Here is a 26,187-nt window from a genome sequence, read left to right as displayed (position 1 = left end):
AGTCTTTTGCCTGGCTGGAATAATAATAATAATAATAATAATAATAATAATAATAATAATAATAATAATAATAATAATAATTTTATTACTACTACTACTACAATTTATTCTCAGCCTTCATTCTAAGGTCCCAGGGTGAGTTGCGACTATAATGGCATGGCATTAACATGAAAATATGGGACGTGGGTGGCGCTGTGGTCTAAACCACAGAGCCTAGGGCTTGCCAATCAGAAGGTTCGCAGTTCGAATCCCCATGATGGGGTGAGCTCTCGTTATTCAGTCCCTCCTCCTGCCCACCTAGCAGTTCAAAAGCACATCAAAGTGCAAGTAGATAAATAGGTACCACTCCGGTGGGAAGGTAAACAGCATTTCTGTGCACTGCTCTGGCTCGCCAGAAGCAGCTTAGTCATGCTAGCCACATGACCCAGAAAACCTGTCTATGGACAAACGCCGGCTCCCTCGGCCAGTAAAGCGAGATGAGCGCCGCAACCCCAGAGTCGTCCGCAACTGAACTTAATGGTCAGGGGTCCCTTTACCTTTACCTACATGAAAATGCAGTCTTGCACAATGTTAAGAACAGTTTGCAACAACTTAGAACTACAGAAATAAGGTGGTTCCAAAAAATATACCTCTCAAGTGTCAAAAGATATGGCAAAGAGGTGCCTCTTCAGCATCTGTCCTTGAACTCTTTCTTTCCTAGATGGAGGAGAGAGAAAGTGCATGTAGAAACTAGCTGACCATACACAGATAAAATTTACATTCCAGGCCCCACCCACTTTCGCCTCTGGCAAAAATTAACCCCTCCCTTTTCCCTTTATGTTGGAAGGGCTGTGGAAAGCTTGGTTCATTTATTCATGTTTAGTGGGAATGCCCCCGTGTTAAGAACTTTTGGAATATTCTCCATTATATCCGCCATTACAGGCCAACCCTTTCTCCAAATCCTGCCTAAGCTCTACTAACTTTGGACATAGACTTGGATTCCACCCTGCAGCTTCTTACTGACCGCAGCAAAATCAGCTCTACAATGGAAGAGCCAGACTGAAATACCCTTGACTGTATGGGAGAATAATATCTGGGATGCAGCAAAGTCTGAGCATCTCACCAGACACAGGAGGGCAATTAGAGGCATAACAATTAGAGACACCTTGCAAGAAACATGGACCCCCTTTCTTTAACTATGTTAATGACCCAAATCAAGACCTTGTTATACCAGCCACTCAATATTCTCAGTGGAGATGTTACGCTAAGTAATATTTTTCACGGTAGAATGTATAAGTGTATGTCTAGAGACAATGGATAAAACAAACACCATTAGATGTACTGCTGGATAAGTGTCTAATGATTATTATATTTGCATTTGTATTTAAAAAAAACAAACCAATAAAAGATTTGTTAAGAAAAAATGCTTTTGCCTCTGTCCAAGCTCACTACTGGAATAATAATAATAATAATAATACCCTTTGAGTATATGGCCAAATAAGATTGTGCAGATGGTAACAGCTCCCATTCCCTCCTCTCCCCCCAGCTGAAGGAAGAACAGCTGTGCTGGATGGAATTGATGGAGGTTGTAGCCCAAAACATCCCCCAGGCCTGGGGAGAAGGCTGGTCTAGAATCCTTGCCTGTCCATCTTTCTCTCTCCATCCCTGCCCCTTCGCTGGTTCTCTTGTGGCTGAAAGAATTCTTCCCCACCAGCCCTTGGAATGCCAAGCAGCAGCTCAGCTCCCAGAAAATAAAAACGATTGGAGATTGCTCCTCCGCCTTAAAGGGACTATTCTGAGCACTTTAAATAAACGCAGGAGCAGGAAGAAAAGAGGGCAGTTCTCTGAAAGGAGTTACATAACAGCTCCGCTTCCTGCAGATGTCCGCGGCAATCTGTTCTCACCCATCAGAGGGAAAAATTGCATCACTCCGAGCTGAGATTAGGAAGAGCGCAGGATGGTCACAAGGCAAGGCGCAGCCAAGAAGGCAAGGTGGGCCCCGAATCCATCGCCACGGGCTCCTTTGCCATGCAGAGGAGTGGAAAGGAATGTGTGTGTATTTGGGATGGGCGGTAGGGGTTGGCTGGCTGGCTGGCTGTACCTTTCAGGAGTCTCGAAGCAGCTTGCCGCACAAGGAGTAGGCTGCAGCGTGGCAATGCTTGGAATACTGTGTACAGTTCCGGTTGCTGCACCTCAAAAAGGATGCTGTGGAAAAGGGAAAGGTTCAGAAAAAGGCAAGCAAAACAATTAAGGGTCTGGACTCTGGAGCAGCTCTCCTACGAGGGACGGTTGCCACATTTGGGACTTTGTAGTTTGGAAAAAAGGTAGGGGAGGGGGAGACATGATTGTGGTATATAAGATGGTGCAAGGTGTGGGAGAAGTGGATCGGGTCCCACACCTTGCACCATACACCTTGCACTCAGGATAAAGGGAAGTCCTTCACACAGCACTAGGGCTGGGCAATATCTGGTTTTCTGCATTGTGATATATCAGCAGCTAAGCATCGCAATATACCGATATATCACGATGTCTGAAATAAGGATGGAGAGGCATTGGCTGGCTTCACAGTTTTCCCTGCATCATGGTTTTTGCATAACACATACATACATACATCATGGTTGTGATATGTTGCCAGGTCAAAAATTATGAAAGCGATATTATGATATGGACTTCAAACCGGCTTTTGGATGATATATTGATATATCACCCAGCCCTACAAATCACATAATTAAGCTATGGAATTTGCACCTGCAAGAGATAGGGATGGCCATCAACTTAGACAGCTTTTTAAGGCTTCTGGAGGAATTGATGGAGGACAATGCCATCAATGTGCTACAAGACGTGGTGGTTGTGTATCAGAGGGGCTATTCCTCTGAACACCCAGCTGCTGAGCAGCAGGGGTAGGGAGATGGCTGTTGCAGGACATAGGATCTTAGAGTTGTTGGGTTGGAAGGGACCCTGAGGCTCATCTAGTCCAGCCCCCTGCAATGCAGGGATCTCAACTAAAGCATCCGTGAGAGATGGCCATGCAGTCCATGAGCACTTAGAAAATGATGCTGTGATTACTGAGGTCCTGCTCCCAGGCTTCCCAGTGTCATCAGGTTGGCCACTGTGAGAACAGTATGCTGGAGCCTTTGGCCTGATCCAGCTGCAGGGAGATTCATTAAGAATAGTCTTGCCTGCCAGCGGTATCCACAACAGCTTTCACCATCCTGGTGCATCCAGATGTTGTGGACTACAGCTCCTGCCTACCCTAGCCTGCACAACTGCATGATGTCAGGGTTGATAGCAATGGTAGTCCAAAACATCTGGATGGCACCACATTGGTGAAGGATGAACTCACACTCAAACATCATGGAGCAAAGAGAGACAAACAATCGAAATCCGGAAGGGATTGTTCCAGTTTTCAAATGATTTTCGGAAGCGGAACATCTGGTGCGGCTTCCACTTGGCTGCAGGAGGCTCCTGCAGCCAATCAGAAGCTGTGCTTTGGAAGTCAAATGCTTTGGAAGTCGAACGGACTTCCGGAACAGATTCCATTCAACTTCCAAGGTGCAACTATACTCTTAAAAATACAGAATGGGGAAAATGTAGGGTGCAATCTCCACTCTCTGTTTCTCATCCTGAGAGTGCTAAAAGAAAAATAGATTCCTTTATTGTGTGTTTTAATTATGCATGCTGATGTGTTTATGTTTGTGTAATTGGTTTTTTGTACTTGTGAACTGCTTAGAAGCCTATTTTGGTATCAAGGGGCATATAAATGTAATAAATAGGTGTGTACACAGGCACCCACAAGGACCTGCAGATCCACACAAGGATGGAACATAAAAATGCCCCCCCCCATAAAAGTCCAGCAACGTGACACAAGTGAGTTCTCTTGTGCATTTTGCTGCGGGAGCAGGTGTGAGAGCCTCTTGTCCATTACACTGCCAGCCCCGAGTTTAATAGGCTCTCCTAACCAGCTGTAAGCGCCAGGCTGTAACTCAGCCCTGAGCTGGACCTTCTCCTCCTGCTGCTCTTTGCAAACAGCCAGGTGAAAGGAGAGGCCCACCCATTCATCAATTAGAACCATTGGCAGGCAATAGATCACAAGGGCAGGATATTTTCCCTGCTGCCAGGCTGGAGAAAAACAGAAGAATAAATAGCAGGATGGCTTTTCTCCTACTGCAACTTCCTGTTCCATCTCTCTCGCTCTCCCTTCCTCCATACCTGGGACTTGTCTGCAACCCCCACAATCTCAGAGGAAAAGCAATTTGCTTCAAGACTGAAGCACTTTCTGATCAAAGCAGGGCCCCAGAGACCTTGGACTCCTTTTCCATGGGGCCTGAATGCGCATCTGGGAATGCAATTGAAATAGGGCCAGCGGCAGAAAGATGGAGTCTGAGGCATCCTACTGTGGTCCTGTGCAGATGGCCATGTGATGTAGCAGCTAAAGTGATGGACCTGGGAGTTGAGGGTGCAAGCCGCACCTCTCACCTGTCCACAGCGGGTGGCCTTGGGCAAGTTTGTGCAGCACAAAAATCTCAGCTCCCCATCTTTGGAATGGGAGTTTTGTTTGAGCCACCCTGCAAGGAATTCCCAAAGCAACGGAGGCAAGCAGAGTGCTCCTATGACTGCACTAGGGCAGAGGACCCTTACCATTGTCAGGACCCCATACACAGAAAGGGAAATGGTACGGAGCGTGGACAGGGCTGGGCTTTGATTTTCCTGCTCCAGGCCCCCAGACACTGGAGGGCAGCTGCGTTTTCCTGAGGCTCAAGGTAGCAGGTGGTTTTCAAACTGGCGCAACAGGAGGCTGCATTTACTGGCTCATTAAGCCGCCCGTCTGTGTGCCTCTTGCAAGCGGAGAATCTGTTATTTGATGAATGCTAAACAGCCGTAACAAAAACAAGGCACCGTCACCAGGCACCTCGCTGCAGCAAAAACAGACAGGGGCACAATCAGGGCTAGCTTAGTTCAGCCTCCCCCAACTCTAGATGTTTTCAACTACAACTCCCATCCGCCTTAGTGCTGGCTGAGGCTGCTAGGAGTTGTAGTCCGAAACACCGAGTTTAGTGGTTCCCAAACGTTTTCAGGTCACTTTCCCCCTGGTCCCATAAACTCATTCCCACTATCCGCTACCCCATCCTATACAAATATTCAGAATAGCAGTTTGCACAACCAAGGAAGAGAATAGCACAAAGCCCATTCAAAACAGTTACAATCAGTTGCACACTTATTCAAATTCCAATTAAAACTATGTAGTTCAATTCAAGGTAGTTCAATAGGGTTGCCATATTTTGAAGAGCAAAAAAGAGGACACGTTTATCAGCTTCTACTCTTAACTATGGATCGCTATGACGACTCTACCCATGAAAAAGAGGACATATGGCAATGAACTTGGTAAAGTCATAGTCATTTACATTTCCTGTGCCCTCTGCTACCCTACAGCCCACTCTGAGAACCACTGATCTGTAGGGTGCTAGACTAAAGAAGCAGGTTTGGTTTAATACAGGGGTCAGCAAACTTTTTCAGTAGGGGACCGGTCCACTGTCCCTTAGACCTTGTGGAGGGCCAAACTATATTTTTTTGCGGGGGTGAATGAATTCCTATGCCCCACAAATACCCCAGAGATGCATTTTAAATAAAAGGACACATTCTACTCATGTAAAAACACACTGATTCCTGGACCGTTTATGGGCCGGATTTAGAAGGCGATTGAGCCGGATTCAACCCCCGGGGCTTAGTTTGCCTACCCATGGTTTAATATTTTTAGCCAGCTTGGATGGGTATCTCAAGATACTGAGCATCGGTGATACTACTGGAGCACCACCTCATGCTTTAGAAATGCCAAACCATTTTTTCTTGCAATGTTGACTAAGGGAGATATGCCATTCCAGCATCCCCACTGGAGATCTTACCATCCATCCTGTTAGGAGACCCTCTCCATTCATGCTAACTGGGGTTTGGGGGAAGAGTCTGTAATTGCCTGGTGCTAACAGAACAGCACTCAGCCCAGGGGTGTCTTTGGGCTGAATGGACCCACTGAAATGAATGAAGGTAAGAAAACCTTACCTTTTGATTTTAATAGGTCTGCTCTGAGTAGGATCCTAGGGTCCTATTGCAGGCATGACCTTAATTTGGGTTGCCATACGTCCAGGATTTCCCAGACATAAATGGAATAGGCGGAATATGGCAGTCAGAAGCAGTTTCTGGGCAGAAATTTTTGAAATACGGCAACCCTATGCAGACATCCCAGCCTCGGTTTAAATGTGGCACCTCTGTTCACACACCCTGGACTGGGAGGCAGCTTGCAATTTTATTTTCAAATCAGAAACATTGTCAGTCCCTACTTCCAGAGTCTCTCTCTCTCTCTCTCTCTCTCTCTCTCTCTCTCCAGCCATTCATGTGTCAGATTAAATGCCTGCCTATCCTACTCCAGAGTGCTATTACAGCATCAGGGTAGTGGGTAACAGCAAAGACATGGAGACGTGTGATGAATAAAACACAAGCACATTCAATCTGCTTATTGCAGAAATGGATTCTAGGAGAGACTGTGGTGGGGGCTGATCCATGGGGCAAACAGGGCACTGTCCCACCAGCAGGGGCAGAGGAAGGGGGTGCAGTGAGGGTGGTCCGCCCTGGGTGTCACCACTGAGGGGGGTGACAAAATTCCAGGTGGCACACTGTGGGGCCTGCAGCGCACCCGGCCATGCATCTCTCCTGGGAGTGACGCATGGGCGTGGGTGCCCGCAGGCTACGCGCTGCCTCAATCAACCGCCCACCGCCTCTCCCTCAGCTGTAGGGCGGCTGAGTGGGAAAAGGCAGGCAGACTCCTCAGAGGCCCCACAGAGCGTCCTGCCCCAGCTCACCCTGCCCCACAACTGGCTGGCCCCACCCCTGGGCACAGGGCATGCGCACCACCCCAGGCGCCCGGTCGGCTTGCTCTGCCGCTGCCCACCAGCCTCAGTCTACCCTCAGTCATCTCCCTGCCTGCCTGCTTTCTTGCTTACAGCCTATTCAGGGGGCAGCACTGCCTGCCTCCCTGCTTCTTCCTCCTCCTTGCAGAACTTGGCAGGGAGAGGGACAACACTAGAATGAGTTGGCTCTGGCGCCACCTACTGTTGGTCTCCTTGCCATTGGGCCATTGGGCTGATCCAGCAGTCAAGCTCTTCTTATGCTGTGGAAGAGAAGGCTATTCATGTAGGAGAAGGCTATCAATGTCTACTATCATCATGGGTATGCTCTGCATCCATGGTTGAAGGCAGCAGTGCTTAGGAACATCAGTTGCTCAAAACCACAGGAGGGGAGAGGGTGATTGTGCTCAGGTCCTGCTTGCGGGTTTCTTCTTGTGAGAACAGGATGCTGAACTAGATACCCCTTCCCCTTTCGCCTGACCCAGCTGCTTCAGGGCTCTTCTTTGTGTTTTATGATTCCTAAAGTGAACCTCCTGGGACAGAGCCAGTCTACCTTAGAATGCAGGAGAGTGGCAGAAGGCGGTTGCTCTCACCTATTGCTTTTGGGCTTCCTGTTGGGGCATCTGGTTGGCCACTGTGAGTCCATGATGCTGGACTAGATGGGCCCCCTGCAAGCTCTTCTGATATTCTTATTTCCTACTGTGTGGGCAGCGCAAACCGTTCTCCTCTGTCTCTGAGTCACTGCCTTCCTCCTGCTGCTGCAGAGGATAAGGCAGCCTGCCACATCTCTCGGTGCCTTTGGCTGGTGTCAAGGTGCATCTCTCCTCCAATGATGCAGCCTCGGGCGCACCCGCCCACCGGCCCATTGGGAGCAAGCCTTTCCCAACCTGGTGCCCTCCAGATGTTTTAGACTAGAGCTCCCACCACCGCCTTGAGACAGCACGGCCTCCGGGATCTTGTGATTCTACCTTCTTGCCAGTTTGGAATACAACGTCTTCCTTTTCATGTTCAGATACCCCGTGAACTCTGATTTCCTTTGAAGTGAATGGATGTTCTCTTTTAATCGAAATGCTGTGCTTGGGGGGTTCACAGCTTTTTTTCCTGCCCACGTGTTACTGATTTGGCTTTCACTACCGATAACCAGATGAATTAGATGAAAGATGACTTAAAGCACCTACCATGGGGGGGTGGGAGAGGCAAGGGGTAGTTTGGGACCCCCTGGAAGCTCTTTGGGTGATCTGCAGTGGATTGCAAAGGCATTCGGGCTCCCGAGAGCTCAGGCAGAGCAATGATGACAACAATACAACCTTTCCCACCTAAATTATTGTTCTTGATTTATGCTGTTACATGCCACCTCTGATCTCCACTAGCAGTGCAAGAATCCAGGGAGTTTCAGCTGCTTAGCCAGGGGTTGGGTTTTCTTTCGGACAATGAGGCACAGCAGCTGTGGTGTCTTTATGATATAGAGTTTATTTACGGTTCGAATCCCCGCAATGGGGTGAGCTCCCATTGCTCTGTCCCAGCTCCTGCCAACCTACCAGTTCGAAAGCATGCCAGTGCAAGTAGATCAATAGGTACCGCTGCAGCAGGAAAGTAAATGCACTCTGGTTTCCATCACTGTGTCCCGTTGCGCCAGAAGCGGTTTAGTCCTGCTGGCCACATGACCCGGAAAGCTGTCTGTGGACAAACGCCGGCTCCCTTGGCCTGAAAGTGAGATAAGCGCCAGAAGTCCATAGTTGCCTTTGACTGGACTTAACCATCCAGGGGTCCTTTACCTTTTACACATATATGCAACACGAGTCTAAATGGAGAGAGTGCAGAACATTCACATCCCAAGATGGCACATCACCTTGGCTTCGCTGGTGGCATATCTCCCTGTCTTTCATTAGGTTAATGATTCGGCCATTCCGGTGATTACCTCTCGATGGTTCCTTCTTGATGGTTCTTCTGGCCAGGCACGGGAAAACTGGTTTAAACACCAGTCTTGAGTAGACCCAGGGTTTAGGAGTTTTCGTAAATTCTAACCCTTTACTGAATCCAGAGATTTTAGGGGACTCTTGCCCCTCCCCAAGTTATAACAATGCATTATTACATTGACACTCCACCTCCTTTACTCCAAGCAACTCAGGGTGGCATAACATAGCTCTCCCCGAAGCCTTCATTTTAGCCACACAACAGCCCTGTGGAGTAGGTCAGCCCTGTCAGGTTTCAGTGAATTCCGGTCCTCCCCCCTCTCACGACAGACAGCCAAGGAAGTAGACAGGAAGCTCTTACCAAGTCTTTATTCAATATTCACAGTGAGAGGCCTCTGTAGGTTAATGGCGTTGCTCCAACTGAGCTCCGCAGTTCTTTGCTCTTCCACTTTCCATGCACGTCGGGTTCTGGGGGAAGGGGGGGGTCAGAAATACTCTCCAGTAATAACGTGTCAACTGTCTCCCCTTCTCTTCTCCCTCTCTCTTCTCTTCTCCCTCTCTCTTCTCTGTCTCTGTCTCCCCTTCTCTTCTCCCAACACCTCCCAACTCTTCTGTTCACCTGTCTCTAAGCTGTGACCATCCTCAAACCACTGCTGTAATTCAATACTGCCTTACTCTTCTCTGGAAGCTTCAGGAGGAGGGGGACGGTCTCCAAAATTCCTCCTCAGTCTCGCCCCCCTCAGTCCAGTCCCTGACACAGACTGAAAGAGAGAGGCTGCCCCCGACATTGGCCAAGCGGGGGGATTGGGACCCTACTCCCCAGGTTCTAGGCTGACACTTTAACCACTACACCACACTGCTGAAATGCAGCCAGTTTTCCAAGAGTGGACTTCTGTGTGAAGGCAGCGAATGCTCAGCTGGCCCTGAAAACAATTCCCTGTGCTCAAAGGCACCCTGCTCTGTCATGATAACTTCCGTACCTGATCGGTGGGCCTTGAGGTTCTAGTTTAAAAGACAAAGTACAGTGGTGCCTTGGGCTAAGAACTTAATTCATTCTGGAGGTCCATTCTTAACCTGAAACTGTTCTTAACCTGAGGTACCACTTTAGCTAATGGGGCCTCCCGCTGCCTCCGCACGATTTCTGTTCTCATCCTGAAGCAAAGTTCTTAACCTGAGGTACTATTTCTGGGTTAGCGGAGTCTGTAACCTGAAGCGTCTGTAACCTGAAGTGTCTGTAACCCAGGGTACCACTACAGACCCTAGAAGCCTAGAGTCTGTCCAGCGCTGACCTTCAGGGGTCTTGAAGGTCTGTCGTGCTGGGGGCAATCTTGTTTGCTTTGAGAGCATTGAAAGAAGAAGAAGAGTTTGGATTTGATATCCCGCCTTTCACTCCCCTTCAGGAGTCTCAAAGCGGCTAACATTCTCCTTTCCCTTCCTCCCCCACAACAAACACTCTGTGAGGTGAGTGGGGCTGAGAGACTTCAGAGAAGTGTGACTGGCCCAAGGTCACCCAGCAGCTGCATGTGGAGGAGCGGAGACGCGAACCCGGTTCCCCAGATTACGAGACTACCGCTATTAACCACTACACCACACTGGTGTAGTGATGAACTCTGCCTAGGGACAAGATGAAGAGGGTCCTTCATCTCCCCTCTCATTTCTTTGCAATCCTAGTCTGGGGCTACCTGTCAATAAATCGAGAGCTATTCCTTTGCGAGGGAGATGGGGGCAACCCTTTCCAGCACCAAGGACACACTGTGGGAAGATGCTAGCGAGCGAGCTGGATGCGTTGCCATGGTGATGCTTTTAAAAATACCGTGCCAAAAAGACACGGATTCTAGCCACGCTCCCTCCGGGATCCCCCTCAACCTGACGAGTGAGGGGTGGGAGGAGGAGAAAGGCCACATTAATGTATTTGGTCAACTGGATGAGGAAGCGTTTTTGTGCACACAAAAAAGCACGCAGACTGCTGCAATGCCAGTTTGGAGAGGTTGTGGCAATAACATCTAGGAGAACCTCCTGCCTTCACAGCGTCAGCTGTGCAGATGTTTGAGCTGGTAGCCTCAGTGCTGTCCTCAGCTGTGGAACAGAGGGGCATGGGGTCAGGATGGGGGGAGCCCTATGGGGAAAGAGGGAGGGAGGGAAGGGGGGGAGAGAGAGGTTTATCTCTCTGCCTGGAGCAGGAAATCCACATGAAATCGTATCTCAGGAAACAGAGAGCTGACCAGTTTTCTGCCTTGAATGAGATAACATAGCCCTGCTGCCTGAGACAAGCTGCCCCATTCACCTAATGGCAGGACCTCTTCTCTGTGTGTGGACTGGTTCTTGCACGTATGTTGGAAGCCAGCTGGACCTTGAGTGTGGCAAAGGCAGGCTATCCTGTGCTGGCCTGAGTTTGAATCTTGCTTCAGGCATGGGTAGTGTTGAAAGAGCCCTGGACACCTGGTCTCACGGTCAAAAACATGATGGGGCTGTTTCCCCAGAGGGGTAGAGTGAGGGGCAAGCAGTGTAGGCAGACTAAATGGGATATAAAAAGGGGTCTAACAACTTATATTCCCATGCTATGTTGCTGCTTAAACTCTGTGACTGTTTTAAACTTTGCTGGGGACTCTCTCCCACTGGAATGTGAGCAGAGCCCCGTGTTTTTAAATCCAGGTATCGGGCTGATTCTTTTGTTAATTACCCACAAGTGGGTCACACAGATCTCATTTCCCCCTCACATAGATCTACATTGGGATCTGCTGCCCCTATGAATCCTGCCGCCTGAGGCATTCGCCTCACCTTGCCTGATGGGTGGGCTGGCCCTGTCTCAAGCAATAAACAACCCCAGGAGCAGCAGGCTTTTCTGGGGTCTGTTTCCCCAAGAAGAGAGGCAGAGAGAAGACCTCTTGCTATGATCTGTGGGCCAAAATCCAAATTGAGCAGGGGGAAGGAGCTGAGACACACAGAGACACAGGAAGTGAGACCCATGGACATGCAGTGTTTGCTGTCACACGTAACTCATTTCTTAAAATAAAAAAAACACACCTCCAGAAAGACTTTCTCTAGATTCCCTCACCGATCCCAGGCCCCTTCTTTCCAACCAGATGCTCTTTCTGGCTACATCCCAGCTGCCAGGCTGTTTCTGCCCCAATCAGGCAGGATATTTTCCATAGCCAGTTGCCAGCAGCAATCCAAGGCTGTCAAAGACCATTAAGGAAACAAACCTATCTATTAGCTAGTCTAGATGAAAAGTCATCTCCTCATGAGACAACTCATTAGCTCTCTCCCTCTAGGTGATTATAGGCGGGTCTTAGGTGTGCCCCGCCCCCTTGGTAGTGTTGAGGTTCTGGGTAGGGAGAGAAATGTGCTCACATTGCATTTTAAGGCGAACCTTCATAATTCCCCCCCGTAAGTAAACAGAGACAGAGCACTTTGAACTTTGTGAAACGGTTCTCCAAACAAAACTTGAGCACAGAAATGCATAAGCTTGTGAAAACAGTGTGTAAAACTACATTACATTTGGGGAAATTGTTTGAAAAAATGCTTAGGCTAAGCAATTGGAAGAAATGGGCAGGTAATTGCAGGCAGATTTTCACGCAGACTTTCTTTTTAATGGAAGAAACGTCTTGGTCCCGGGCACCTTCCATTTGATCAGAACATCCCCCCCCCCCCAAAAAAAACACTTTCTGTGTGAATGAAATCTGGGTAATTCCGCCCCAGGCAGTCTAAAAGCTGCACACACACACACACCCTTCACTTCCCCCCTTTTGCTTATTCAAAGAAACTCAGTTGCTTAGGTGAACTCGCTCTGCATTTGTCTGGAAGACATGAACAGGGTGTGCATTTCTGGACTGCATTTATTTATTTTTTTCAGGCTTCTAAGTGGTTTACAAGTACAGGTAAATGGGGAGGGGGTTTCCTCCTTCATTTATTGATTTATTTTCCCCCCACCCACACTAAGCTGTGATTGTGTAAGTAAAATAAGCATAAGATGCAAGTTTCCTGTATACAGTATAAAAAATATTCAGCAAGGGTAGAGTAAGGTCATCTATTTTGAATACAAGGGCTCTGCCTTGAAACATGGAAAATGATGATCATGTCAAAGAGTGCCTTTAAGCATGAACAGAATGCTTTTAACTCACCGTATAGAAACCATGACCAGCCACCCCATGCTTGGGAGTCAGGAACTGACCACACATATCTCAGGCTTGGAGCAGAAAAGTGCCTCTGCCCATATCAGAAGTGCACCCTCCTCTTTGGTAAGCAGCCTAGGGTTTTCTATGTGCCCACCGCTGCAGCTAGGGCCTCTCATGCCTTTAAACAGCCGGTTGGCCATTCAGCTGCTGAAACCTTTCCGCAACCTCCATCTCTTTACTCGGAGAAGCTGGACCTGTCAGACTGATGCCTCTCAGGCAGTTGTGTAGGGCATAGGAGAATTTTAGAGGCGTAATCTGGGAGCAACCATCATCAACCACCAGACAACTGACCGAAGTCTCAGAGCTTGCCACTCAGAAAGTGGCACAATTTCAGGGCAACACGAACCCCAAGATCTTCCCCATGCCTGTTGAAGGCTTCACCAGTGTGGTGTAGTGGTTAAGAGTGGTGGACTTGTAATCTGGGGAACCGGGTTCGCGTCTCCACTCCTCCACCTGCAGCTGCTGGGTGACCTTGGGCCAGTCACACTTCTTTGAAGTCTCTCAGCCCTGCTCACCTCACAGAGTGTTTGTTGTGGGGGAGGAAGGGAAAGGAGAATGTTAGCCGCTTTGAGACTCCTTTGGGTAGTGATAAAGCGGGATATCAAATCCAAACTCCTCCTCCTCCTCCTCCTCTTCTTCTTCTTCTTTCATTGCACCTAAATGGTTCTGAGGACTGGCTCATTTTTGCTGGGGGAGGGGAGTATTTCTCCACCCCCATCTACGAGGCAAGTGTGCAACACAGGAAACAACAACCCACAGAAAGCCAGGTTGTAGAAAGACCCCCGAGGAGGGCTGGGGTGGTGGGGCTGCTGCTCCCCTCTATCAGGCTGTTGCAAATCCAGATTTCTTCACCGACTCCATAGTGGTGCCTGATTTGCAATGATCTCTCTCCCCCACCCCTGGATTTCGGAAATCAATTAGCACTGTCACCGAGGATGATTTATAATCTGCACGCCTTGGGCTCTGCTTTGATTCACCTTATTAGGCTTACAGCTGCTGTCTCTGAGCAGCTCTTGGCAACCAGCGTGGAGGGAGGGGTGAAGTGCTTTGGGGAAGGATAGAGAGAGAAAGAGACGGGTCTCTGGGGAGTGTGTTCCCTGTTGTGTCCTGCACAAATGTGATCTGCCCTCCAAGGAAGTGGAGAGCCTGAGTCCCTGGAGGAGGAAAGCTTAGAAGAGATTTCTCCCCCTCTCAACTTCCTGACCATCAGGGCACCCTGATGCACCAGTAGTTCTCTTGTGCAGGGACAGAAGAGAACTTTCACTTAGTTTACATTTAAAAAGCAAACTCACCTAATTCATACCTTGCAAAAAACAAGTTGTGAACAGAAACACAGCCATCTTTTGAAATTTGCACTTCTCCAAATTTTGCAAGCCAGCTCTCCGGCCAAGTCATGTGTACAAAAAGGGCATACACTTGATTCAAACTGATTTGTTGTATTTCATTCAAATGAATCTCAAAGCAGCTTACAAACAGTAACAACAATAACGGTAACAAAACATACTGGAACATCACAAATACAACACAAATCGTATGAAATGGTTAGCAAATCATCAATAAAGCAATATGCTTGAGTAAAGTGTGCATAGGGATGCATATAATAGGGAAAACAACGTACAAAAAATGCACTGTATTGGGGGAAATCGCTCTGCAAAAATGTGTACATTAAGCAAAACTGCATACAAAACATGCTAGTTAGGAGAAATTCACACTAAAACGCTGGTGAATTTTCATGAGGACTTAAAAAAAAAAAGCAGAATGATTTGGAAATGCGAAGATCTGAATCTAAGACTGGAGAAACTGAGAGACACCAAAATGGACAGATTCAATTATCCCTTGAAATTTGCACCTCTCTGAATTTTGCAGTGCTGTTCTGCAGTGTATACAATAATGCATATGCTATATTACAGTGAAAACAGCACACGCAGAAACATATTATATATGGGGAAATTGCTACCTGAAAATGTGTACAGTGGGGGGAATTCATACTAAAATCCGGACTGATCAATTTACATGAGGCCTTGTGCAAGCCCCAGTGGAGTGTGGGTGAGCTGGGCTAGCAGATTCCCAGGTGCTGCCCAAGAGCTCCAGGGTATTCCAGTGGAACTTGCCCAGGGGAGAGCAACCATCTGGATCAATGAGGTTGCTGATGGTGTCTGTGTCCAATATCCTAACAGCGTTGAGAACATATGACCGTAAGAAGTGCCCAGCTCCTGGGTCAGGCCGACAGGGGCCACCTAGCCTAGCATCCTGGTCTCACTGTGGCCGGCCGATGCAGACCCTGAGCCCAACAGCAGCAACTCTCTCTGCTTGGATTTCCCTAGCAGCAATGCATGGGGAGATGGAGCCCCCCTTGCTTTAAATAGTAGAGAGCAGCACTCAGCAGAACGGTCCAGGAGCCTGCCTGTCTCCTCCAGGTAGGGGCCGCCCAAGACCTTGGCCACGAAGGAAACGGGGAAGCAGAGGTTGAGAAGTGGAGGGTTGTTGGAGAGCTCTGGAGCAGCGGTCTGTTGATGTTGTGCTGCCCAGCGCTGGAGCCTGCTCAGAGGATGCTCATTTCAGGAAGATGCGGGTTTTCTTGTCCCCAATCAGAGTCCTGAAGGAACAAAAGGATGAACCAGTTAGAATCAGTACATTGGGGGGAGGGCATTCCTAGGCTCCATTTATAGCAGCTGGGGAGGATGGGTTACTCTAAACATAAGAATCTAAGAACAGGCTTCTGGGTCAGGTCAGTGGCCCAATGTTGTGGGCTGGCTGGATGTAGAGGAGCGGTGGGGGGGACTGGTTAGGGAACCCCCAAGGGAGGAAGGCTCAGAACCACGGGGTTGGTGGTGAGATGACAATGAGTGGACAGAGGGAGAAGAGGTAGCAGACTGAGAGGAGGAGATGTCGGAAACAGAAGAGGTAATGGTTTAGTGAGCGGGAAGAGTCTGGGGCAGAGAGCAGTCCAAAATCAGAAGCAGGAGTGGAGGCCTCAAGAGATAGAGATGAGGCAGACTGCTGAAGAAGCCAGGGAGTCTCCCCCTCCAAAGGGGGCCCATCTAGTCCAGCCTCTTGTTCTCACAGTGGCCAACCAGAAACCTAGGGGAAACTAGCAAGCAGGATTTGAACACAGAGCACCCTCCCCTCATGTGGTTTCCAGCAATTGACATTCAGAAGCATTGCTTTGGCTTTGCTTCAGGGGCCTGATGGGAGTTGCAGTTCAGCAACAGTTTCAACTTCTAAATGCCTACTGAAAACTTTTCTATTCTATCAGACATCGGCAGGCAACTAAGAATACATCTTTCCATAACAACTAGCAAATTTTCCCATTTTACCTTTTTATATTATATTTCTTGTCTGTTTTTATGTTGAATTGTAGAATGGCAAACTGCTCTGTTGTTGTTTTTTTTGTTTGTTTTTTTAAACAAAAATCAGAGCATTTCATAAGTATGTTTATAAATTTAATAAAATAAATCTGAAGGGCACCAGGTTGGGAATGACTGGGCTACACTATGATTGTAGAATGGAGCTCAGCAGTCCAGTGTGGCACAATCTCTGGTGAAGTTGGGAGCATGACGTGGCCCCCAAAGAGTAGCTGGTAACATTGATTCAGAGGCCCCAAGCTCTGTGAGATAGAGCCAGTGTGGTATAATCAGAACAGGGTGGGAGGCCAGGGACTCAGCTACATTAGTCAAAAAACGCTTTGAATGCATTACAAACATGCAACACCAGATGGCACCAGAGAGCAAACAATTTTTTTCTATGCGATTTTTACCTAGATTTTTTTTTGTTACAACAATTTAATTTCTGACTTATTTATAGCATATTTTTTTCCTGTGTGTAGATCCAACCCAGGGTTCAAATCCCCACTCTGGCATGAAACTCACTGGGTGTGACCTTGGGCCAGTCACCGCCCCTCAGCCTAGTCTACCTCACAGGGTTGTTGTGAGGATTAAATGAGGAGGGGGAGAACCATGAGCTCCTTGGGGGGGGGAAGGTGGGATATAAATGCTATTATTATTATTATTATTATTATTATTATTATTATTATTATTATCATCATCATTATTATTAAAGACTTGCACTCCTATCTCAACACAACAAGAGCTTTCCATCCACTCACATTACCACCTCCCCCCTCACTTTGGGAAGTGGAAACACCCCCCCCATCTACCTACCTTATCAATGCACCAACAAGGAGTCCGGCCACCATAGGGCCGACCCAGTACACCCAGTGGTAGTCCCAGTAGTTGGCGACCAGTGCAGGACCAAACGCTCTGGCTGGGTTCATACAGCCTCCTGAAACACCTCCCCTGCATGGCGGGAAAAGAAAAGGAGCAGCCGTGTATCAAAGGTCAATGCTGAGCAAACATCCCATAATATATCCCAAAGCCTCCGTGAAAGCAGAGCTGCCGTTTCCCAAGAGGGGGGCACATTTCAGAGCCGGGTGTGAGAGCTCCTTACCATTTGCCGACAACCGTATGTGAAAGGGAAACCGCAGGATTTTATCCCTACACCCATCTGTCAGCAACAGATCAATCCTGGTGTCTGAAGCCCTTCTCAGTGCTTAAGCAAAAGCCTCATCTCTCACTAAAGATGGGGAGCGGGGCTGGTGGCTGAATAAGCTTTTTTTGCCTTGATAACGGTCCGTTCTGGTTAGCGGATGCAAGCAAGGCAAGGAGACCCAACAGGCAATCTGCTGCTGGCTGTCAGGATTCGCATGAAGGACACTGGCACCGAGCATGCGGTGTCAGCACTGAGGCTGGCTTGAGAACATAAAAGTGCATAAGGAGCCCTGCTGGATCAGGCCAAAATACTCCTAAGAACCTCAGAATCAAGGTAGACTGCCTCTGGACCTGGAGGTTCCATAAGAAGAGCCTGGCTGCTGGATCAAACCGGGGGAGGCATCTAGTCAGGCATCCCATTCTTACAGTGGCCAAGCAGATGCCCCAATGGGAAGCCCGTAAGCAAGGCCAGAGTGCAAGTCCCAGCAGCCAAGACTGAGCAGAATCCTGCCTCTGGCAGTGGAAGGAGAACACAGCCCTTACTGATAGCTTTCCGCATTATCAGCCAGGAACAGATCCAACCCTAAGTGTCTTTGCAAGGAATGTGAGCAATTAAATGCAGGTTGAGGAAACCATGAGCTGAATCTATCCAAAAACATCTCACAGCTTATTCTCAAGCCAATATTTTGGTGATGAATCAATCTGATGCTTTTTTATAAAAACAAATGCATTTTGGTATGTTCTTTTGAGAGGAGAATTGCACCTCAAAATTCAGAGTATTGTGAAATCCAAAGGATAATTACGTTCCAGTCCGTGTATTAGTCTGGGAGGGGTGAATTACATCAGCTCCCTTTGCAGGAATGCCAGCCAAACTCACCCTGCGAGGATGTCCACTGTAACGGTGAAGCCGATACAGAAAGGAGCCAGGGGGGTCTTGGTCTTCTCGTTGATGGCCCCCATGCAGACCGTCATGACCAGGAACATGGTCATCACAATCTCACCCACCAGAGCTGCGGGGATTTGGTTGTCTGAGGTGATGGAGGTGAAAGCCGCTCCTGTGGCATTGTCGTACCTTTCCCAGACGGTCATCACCTGCAACAGATTTAGAGGCTTCCAAATTTAATTTCAGATGCACAAGGGATACAAAAGTAGGTGTGGACATATTGGGTTCCCTTCACCCACCCACCCACATTTTAGTCCCATCATGTATGGCATGGACTCTAAGACCACTTGGGTTTTCTTTCATACTGTTGCCACTGGAAGTCCTTTGACAGTGGAGCAAACAACACAAAACATGAAATACAGAACCATCTTTCCAAATCTGCACTGATCCAAATGCTGCAATGTAGTTCTCCATACAACTGATGTTTGCAAAACGTAGGGTTGCCATACATCTGGGAAATCCTGGACATGCCCTCTTTTGGGGGGCCAGTATGACCATCTTGGGGAGGGGGATTTTCACATATGAAAGTAAATGTCTGGGATTTGGGGTTTTGATTTTTTATAATTTTTGTATTGTCTTGGCGGGGCTCAGGCAGCACAGGCTGGGGAAGGGTGTGGGCGCGGGTGCAGGCATAGGCAACTTGGGCTTTGGCTCGGGTGCGGGAGGCTTGGGCTTGGGCACAGGCTGCTCTGCATGCCAAGGCCGCTGCCAGCCCGTGCTGGGGAAACAGGCATGTAGGCGCAGCAGCGGCCCCGTGCACCTGCACCCATGTGCCTCATTCCCCGGCTCAGGCTGGCAGCAGCTCAGGCTGTCCTCTTTTTTGCTCTTCAAGATATGGCAATCCTACAAAACTGCACACATTAGGGGAAAGTATGCATAGAAGCTAAGACATTGGTGAAAATAACATGCATTATACTACTTGCAAAAATCTGCGTCAAAACTGCATTGAAAATGTGTTTATTAGGAGAAATTTGCAAGCAATTGCTGATGCATTTTCATGACCATTTTTCTTAAAAAAATAATAATTCACAAATTGCTGCAGAAATCTGGAAAACGGAACTTCAGACTGGGAAAATGAGAAAGTGGGAGAAGGAAAACTGAAGGGTCCTGCCATCCTTAGCTGTGAGTCCTAAGCACATACTAAGCACTAAGCAGCTCCTGCTGCATTAACAGATATCATAATTGAGGTTCTTTGGGCATTCTTCAGAGGGGCATGCTTGGGAGAACAACAGAGACCTGCCATCCACTGCTGCCTCTGATTATGGCAATGCCATGCCATCCCAAGAAGCAAACCTTCACACATGCCCATTGACAGATGCTGTCCTTCCCACTCCCCTATCCAGCCCCATCACCGATCATACCTTGGCCAGCCCGGCTCCGATGAGCCCACCGCACAACTGGGAGATCCAGTAAGGAATGACCATCACCATGTTCAGCCCACCCACGAGCCAGGCCCCGAGGGTGACCGCAGGGTTATAATGGCCACCACTGTAGGGAGGAGAGGAGAGAGAGCATTGTTAGAGGGCTCCTGTGAAAGAATAGGGTAGTACATGGGTAGGCAAATTAAGGCCCGGGGGCCTAATCCAGCCCAATCACCTTCTCAGTCTGGCCTGCAGATGGTCTGGGAATCAGTGTGTTTTTACATGAGTAGAATGTGTCCTTTTATTTAAAATGCATCTCTAGGTTATTTGTGGGGCATAGGAATTTGTTCATTTTCTATTTTCAAAATATAGTCCAGCCCCCCACAAGGTCTGAGGGACAGTGGACCGACCCCCTGCTGAAAAAGTTTGCTGACCCCTGGTGTATTCTATCCTACTGCAAAGACAGATGCACAAATATAGGAGGGGGGGGAAGACCTAGGGATCTTAGTAGACAACAAGCTTACCAGTCTGTTGCTGCAGCAAAAATATCTCATGCTGCATCCAAATATATTTGGTGTCCAGATCAAGGGAAGTAATAGTACCACTCTATTCTGACTTGGTCAGACCCCATTTGAAGTCCTGCATCTAGCTCTGGGCACCACAGTTTAAGAAGGACATTCACAGGCTAGAATGTGTGCTGAGAAGGACCCAATGGACACACACAACCTTTGCTGCTCCAAGATCACAGTGCACTCTGCACATAACGTTATCATTACCAGCAGTTACTTCTGAGAGGACATAAACAGTTTATAACCTGAGCTTTCACCTCCCCTGTTGTGAGGCCCAAGAATCACTTCAGCACTAAGTCCCTTCTGCACTGATGTTACCGACAAGCAGATAAAGAGGGAGGGAGAAACAGATCGTAAACTACAGGTGACTAGGGTTTAGGATTGCCATATTTCAAAAAGTAAAAGCTTTTTGGGGTGGGGACCTGAAAATGATTGAGCTTTTTTTAAGACAAACCCCAAAGTTATTAAGCAGGGTTTTCCCCCAAAATGCCAAAAAAGTGATTTATTTATTTTTATTGACTTGCCTAAGATCCAGGACAAAATGCCACCTTTCAAAAAAAATTCCCCCCAGATGTCAATTCTGCCTTTGAAATCCTGGTCATGTCCAAGAAAATCCGGACATATGGCAGCCCCTACGTCCTGATTGACTTGTTTACTCCATTAATCAAGGAGAGCAAAGTTTTAAGGGCAAATGTCCCTTGTGTCAAGAGGCAAAAAGATTAACCCTTTTTGGGCCAGTCACCCTACTGCCATTCCAGCTGGGGAGCTGGAGTTCGAATTGGAGACATTTGGAATATGACTGTCCCCATTCCAGAACGCAGCCTCACCTCAATCAGATTCAGAGGTGACCACAGACCCTTCCAAATTAGCTCCTGGCCTCCTATTGGGATTCATCGGTACCCAACCATCTCAAGGTTGCCTGATAGGCAACACTTCCTCTCCTTTCTGCTTAAGACCTTGGAGGCAGGGTTGAGCATCTTCTTCTTTTAAAAAAAAGGATGTCTCTGAGCACATTCTGGATATTCTAAGGATATCCTTTCAGTGTCGGAACTGTATTGAGTTCACAGAGCTTTCACACAAAAGTCCGCTCTCCCTCTCACTTTCATCATTTTAGCTGCCTCATTCAGGTAAGGAGAAATTTATTTTGTTGCTGCTGCTGTTCAGTGATGGCTTTCTATGTTCCTGTGTTCATGACGGATCTACTGAGAATCACCCAGAGATATGCCAGGAGATCCCAATTGGACGTCTACCCCCGCTTTCCTTCCATCCCACTGCCAGAAGCTGCTTGCTGAAGGATGGCTTCCCACATCAGGATCTACAACCCCCTGAGAGATCTCTCTTGGCCCCTTTCAGTTAAACTTCGCCTGGCAGGGGGAAAGGAGGAACGCCATTCCTGCTGCCATCTCAGGACATAGAAGTAAGAACAGAACTGTCCTCTCACTGGCAGGCTCGGGTTTCCACAGGGGCCAGACATTCAGCTCAGCTCACATTTAAGGATGAAGCCACCTAATTCTCACTTTGTGAAACATTATATGAACAGAAGCACAGCGACTCTTCAAAATTTTTACCCTTCTCTGGATTTTGCAATACATTTCTCCAGCCTAACAATGTGTGTTCAGAAATGCACGGCTGAAAGTGACATGAAAAATGCATTATATGACAGGAAATCACTTTTCCATTAGGCAAAATTGCAGGCAAATATGTGCATATTCGAATAGATTTGCCCTAAAATGCTGATGAATTGTCATGAGGTTTCCTTTTTAAATTGCAAACTGATAAGGAAATGTGGAGAACTGACGTTAAGATTGGAAAAAGGAGAAACAGAAATTGACACATCCATCCATCCCTCCTTTCGCTCCCCACCCCACCCCAAAAAAGGTCTGGCTGGAGACGCCTAAGCCTTGCAAAAACTCCCAGAAGCCTTTGCAGGAACAGCCACCTTCCCTGGGAGCTGAGAGAACCCAAGAGTCCTGTTCCTGCCCCTCTCCCCCGCTGCAAGTCCACCTTCCCTCTTTCCTTCACCTGATGTTCCCCAAGACCGCAATGGTGAGCCCCAAGGCCAGTCCGTGTGCCAACGCTGGCTGCAGCCTCCCGGTGCCATCCGTGTTCTCGATGACCGATGCACAGCCAATGAAGATGAAGAAGGCCGACCCCACCAGCTCTCCGATGCAAGGCTGGACGTACTGCTCAAACCAGTGGGGCTGCGGGGGGCTGCTTTTGCCATCCAGCTCCAGCTCCTTGACGGACATCCGGCCAAATTCCACGTCTGTCATGCCTGGGCAAATCTGGAAGACAAGAGCCAGGCTTTGGTGACCAGCCAGCACCTGGTGAGCCCTCCCAGGTCAGCTGAACGGAGGAGGTTGACCCTGGTGTGTGACACAATGAAGACTTAAATCCAAATGCCACTGTATGTGCCGTTCCCATGGGGCGCTCTGTTCTGGACTCGGGGCAAGGACTTGGCAAGGCTGCATCCCCATTGTTCCCTCTCTTGCTCCCACCGCACAGGAGGGCTGGCCTTCCGCAAGGGAGAGGGAAACTTAGTCACCCTCCTCTTAATAGAAGGGCACAACAATTGCCTCCATTGATAAGGCCAAGGTCCATCTGACCCTGCATTCCATTTCTTCAGAGCAGCCAAGCCAGAGTTTCGGGAAATGAGCAAGAGGAGTTGCTTTCTATCATGTCAGCCCCTTGATTCACTGAGCTCAGGATTGTCTGCATTGATAGGAAGATACGGGGGTTTCAGGCAGGGGACATTCCTACCTGGAGATGCCATTAAGGTAAAGGGACCCCTGACCATTAGGTCCAGTCGTGGCCGACTCTGGGGTTGTGGCGCTCATCTCACTTTATTGGCCGAGGGAGCCTACGTTTGACCGCAGACAGTTTCCGGGTCATGTGGCCAGCATGACTAAGCCGCTTCTGGCGAACCAGAGCAGCGCACGGAAACACCGTTTACCTTCCCACCGGAGTGGTACCTATTTATCTACTTGTACTTTGACGTGCTTTCGAACTGCTAGGTTGGCAGGAGCAGGGACTGAGCAACGGGAGCTCACCCTGTCACGGGGATTCGAACTGCCGACCTTCTGATCGGCAAGTCCAGGCTCTATGGTTTAACCCACAGTGCCACCCGCGTCCCAGATGCCATTAGCAGCTATTAAAGCTGAGACCTTCTGCACGCAAAGCAGAGGCTCTGCCTGCTGCAGCCCTTCCCCTAAATGAAAATCAAGATTCCAGTCCTCATGTTTCTGTCTTATACGGAGCCAGACCGCTGCTCCACCTGGCTCAGGATTGTCAACCCTGACTGGCAGCAGGTCTCCAGGGTTTCAGGCAGGGGACAGTCCCAATTCTACTTGGAGGTGCCATCATGGAATGAACTGGAGACCTTCTGCATAAAAAAGCAGGGTCTCTGTCACTGAACTACACTTCCCAAGGCTATCAGATTCACACATGCACATTGAAGCTGTGGAGGAAGGCTTAGGGGAGCGCCACTGGTTTGGTCGCACCAGGCACAGAGCCTCAGCAACATTGCAGCTCTGATTTACAGTGGCACAAGGCGGTAGGGCGCCAAATTTCAGTGTCCCACAGGGCACCGCTGAAATTTAAGACTGCAAGATCTGCCAATGGCCTCACTTGCTCTCCACGCTTGCCACTGCCAGCAGCTTGTACTCAGAGACATGCTGCCTCCAAAAGAGGGGGCAGAACATTGCCATCATGGATTGCAGTCACTGATTGCCTTATCTTTCATGGATTTCTCCAATCCCCTTTTAAGGGCGATGGCCATCGCTACATCTTCTGGGAGTGAATTCCTAAGAACATAAGAAGAGCCTGCTGTGTCAAGCGAAAGGCATATCTAGTTCAGCATCTCACTGTCAGGAGGTCCTACACATGCCCGACTGGGATGTTCTCTCCCTCCTGGCTGGTCATTCGGGAGATTCAAAATCTTTCTCCAGCCTGAACATCGCAGCGACTGATACCTAAGGGGCATCAGCACACTTCAGGATCAGCAGAGTACAGGCAGTCAGCGTTCAGACTCAGTAGCGCAGCAATTTGGCTAAACTAACGTTCTTAACCTGAAACTGTTCTTAACCTGAGGTACCACTTTAACTAATGGGGCCTCCCGCTGCTGATGCACTGTCGCCACGCGATTTCTGTTCTCATCCTGAAGCAAAGTTCTTAACCCAAGATACTATTTCTGGGTTAGCAGAGTCCATAGCTGTCAACTTTTCCCTTTTCTTGTGAGGAATCCTATTCGGAATAAGGGAATTTCCCTTTAAAAAAGGGAAACATTGACAGCTATGGCGGAGTCTGTAACCTGAAGCGTCTGTAACCCAAGGTACCACTGTATTTACATACACACACTTGGAGCATCATTCCACACTTAGGTATTATTTGCTGTGATGTTTGGTCTGGAGGAAGATTTTGAATCTCCCAAACAACCGACCAGGAGGGAGAGAACATGCCAGTCGGGCATGTGTCTCTACCGGACTCCTACTCATGTGTAGGACCTCCTTACACTCACGGTGGCTGACCAGATGCCCCAAAGCGATGCCCACAGGCAGGATCTGAGCACAAGAGCAGCTCTCTGCCACTGTGGCTACCAGCAACTGGCATTTGGAAGCATTGCCGCCTCCAACGGTGGTAGCAGAGCATGGCCATTGCAGCTGGTAGCCATTGATAGCCCTCTCCACAAATTTGTCCGATCCTCTTTTAAAGCCATCCAAGTTGGTGGCCATCCCTGTCTCCTGTGGGAGGGAGTCCCACAGTTTAACTGTGCACTAAGGTGTGACAAAGGTAAAGGGACCCCTGACCATTAGGTCCACTTGTGACCGACTCTGGGGTTGCGGTGCTCATCTCGCTTTATTGGCCAAGGGAGCTGGCGTACAGCTTCTGGGTCATGTGGCCAGCATGACTATGCCACGTCTGACAAACCAGAGTAGCGCACGGAAACACCATTTACCTTCCCGCCGGAGCGGTACCTATTTATCTACTTGCACTTTGACATGCTTTCGAACTGCTAGGTAGGCAGGAGCAGGGACCGAGCAACAGGAGCTCACCCCTTCGCGGGGATTCGAACTGCCGACCTTCTGATCAGCAAGTCCTAGGCTACAGTGGTACCTCGGGTTACAGGCGCTTCAGGTTACAGACACTTCAGGTTACAGACGCTTCAGGTTACAGACTCCGCTAACCCAGAAATAGTACCTCGAGTTAAGAACTTTGCTTCAGGATGAGAACAGAAATTTTGCAGCAGCGGCGCAGCGGCAGCGGGAGGCCCCATTAGCTAAAGTTACCACTCAGGTTAAGAATAGTTTCAGGTTAAGAATAAGTTCTTAACCTGAGGTACCACTGTAAATGAACAAGGGGGGGGGGAGAGAGAGAGAGACTTCCTATACTCTCCAACAAGCCCTCTCTAACATTTTCCACCCATTCCCAAGGCAAAAGGTTTGGAGAGGGAATTCCTGCCCCCCCTTCCCCATCCATCCACTGTTGCTCACTTACCAGCTCCAACTATTCCAGCTGTCTGTTCCTGAAAGAGAGAGCAGAGATGCCTGCTTAACCACCAGCAAGTCCTTTCTGCAGAATGGTTCTGTTTCCTCAGCGCCGAACACTTTACTATCCCCATAAAATATTGGCACACTCCCTGCTTGACCTGTGGTATAAAAGAAGTGTGTGTGTTTTTTTAAAAAAAAGGTGTGGGTGGGGGGAGTGGAAGGGATTTGTGCAGTTAAAAAAATGCAGTAGAAGTCATTGAGTGTGTTTCAGCTGACAGAGAAATAACAGCTATTTATCTGGGTGGTTCTATGGTTCAAGGATTTGTTTTGCGGGCCTGAGCCAAGTCTGGTTGCCTGCCTGGACTGAAGTGCAGAGTG

The 26,187-nt window shown here is 48.6% G+C and overlaps 1 protein-coding gene across 1 annotated transcript; it reads right to left on the bottom strand.

Moving 5' to 3' along the window:
* Positions 1-14,383: 14,383 nt before the first annotated feature.
* On the bottom strand, positions 14,384-25,978 carry AQP8 (aquaporin 8). The gene is made up of 6 exons (XM_083474030.1): positions 25,817-25,978; positions 22,346-22,608; positions 19,755-19,881; positions 18,328-18,542; positions 17,124-17,258; positions 14,384-15,559 (listed from the first exon to the last, which is right to left on the bottom strand). Exons 2-6 carry the CDS (start codon positions 22,594-22,596, stop codon positions 15,517-15,519), a joined length of 771 nt encoding a protein of 256 aa, XP_083330156.1. The 5' UTR covers positions 22,597-22,608; positions 25,817-25,978; the 3' UTR covers positions 14,384-15,516.
* Positions 25,979-26,187: the final 209 nt, after the last annotated feature.

Source organism: Podarcis liolepis, assembly GCF_965112155.1.
Source record: "Podarcis liolepis genome assembly, chromosome: 14".
In the NCBI taxonomy this organism is placed as follows: Eukaryota; Metazoa; Chordata; class Lepidosauria; order Squamata; family Lacertidae; genus Podarcis; species Podarcis liolepis.
Note: the sequence above shows the minus strand (reverse complement) of the source record. Positions and strands in the feature narration are given on the sequence as shown.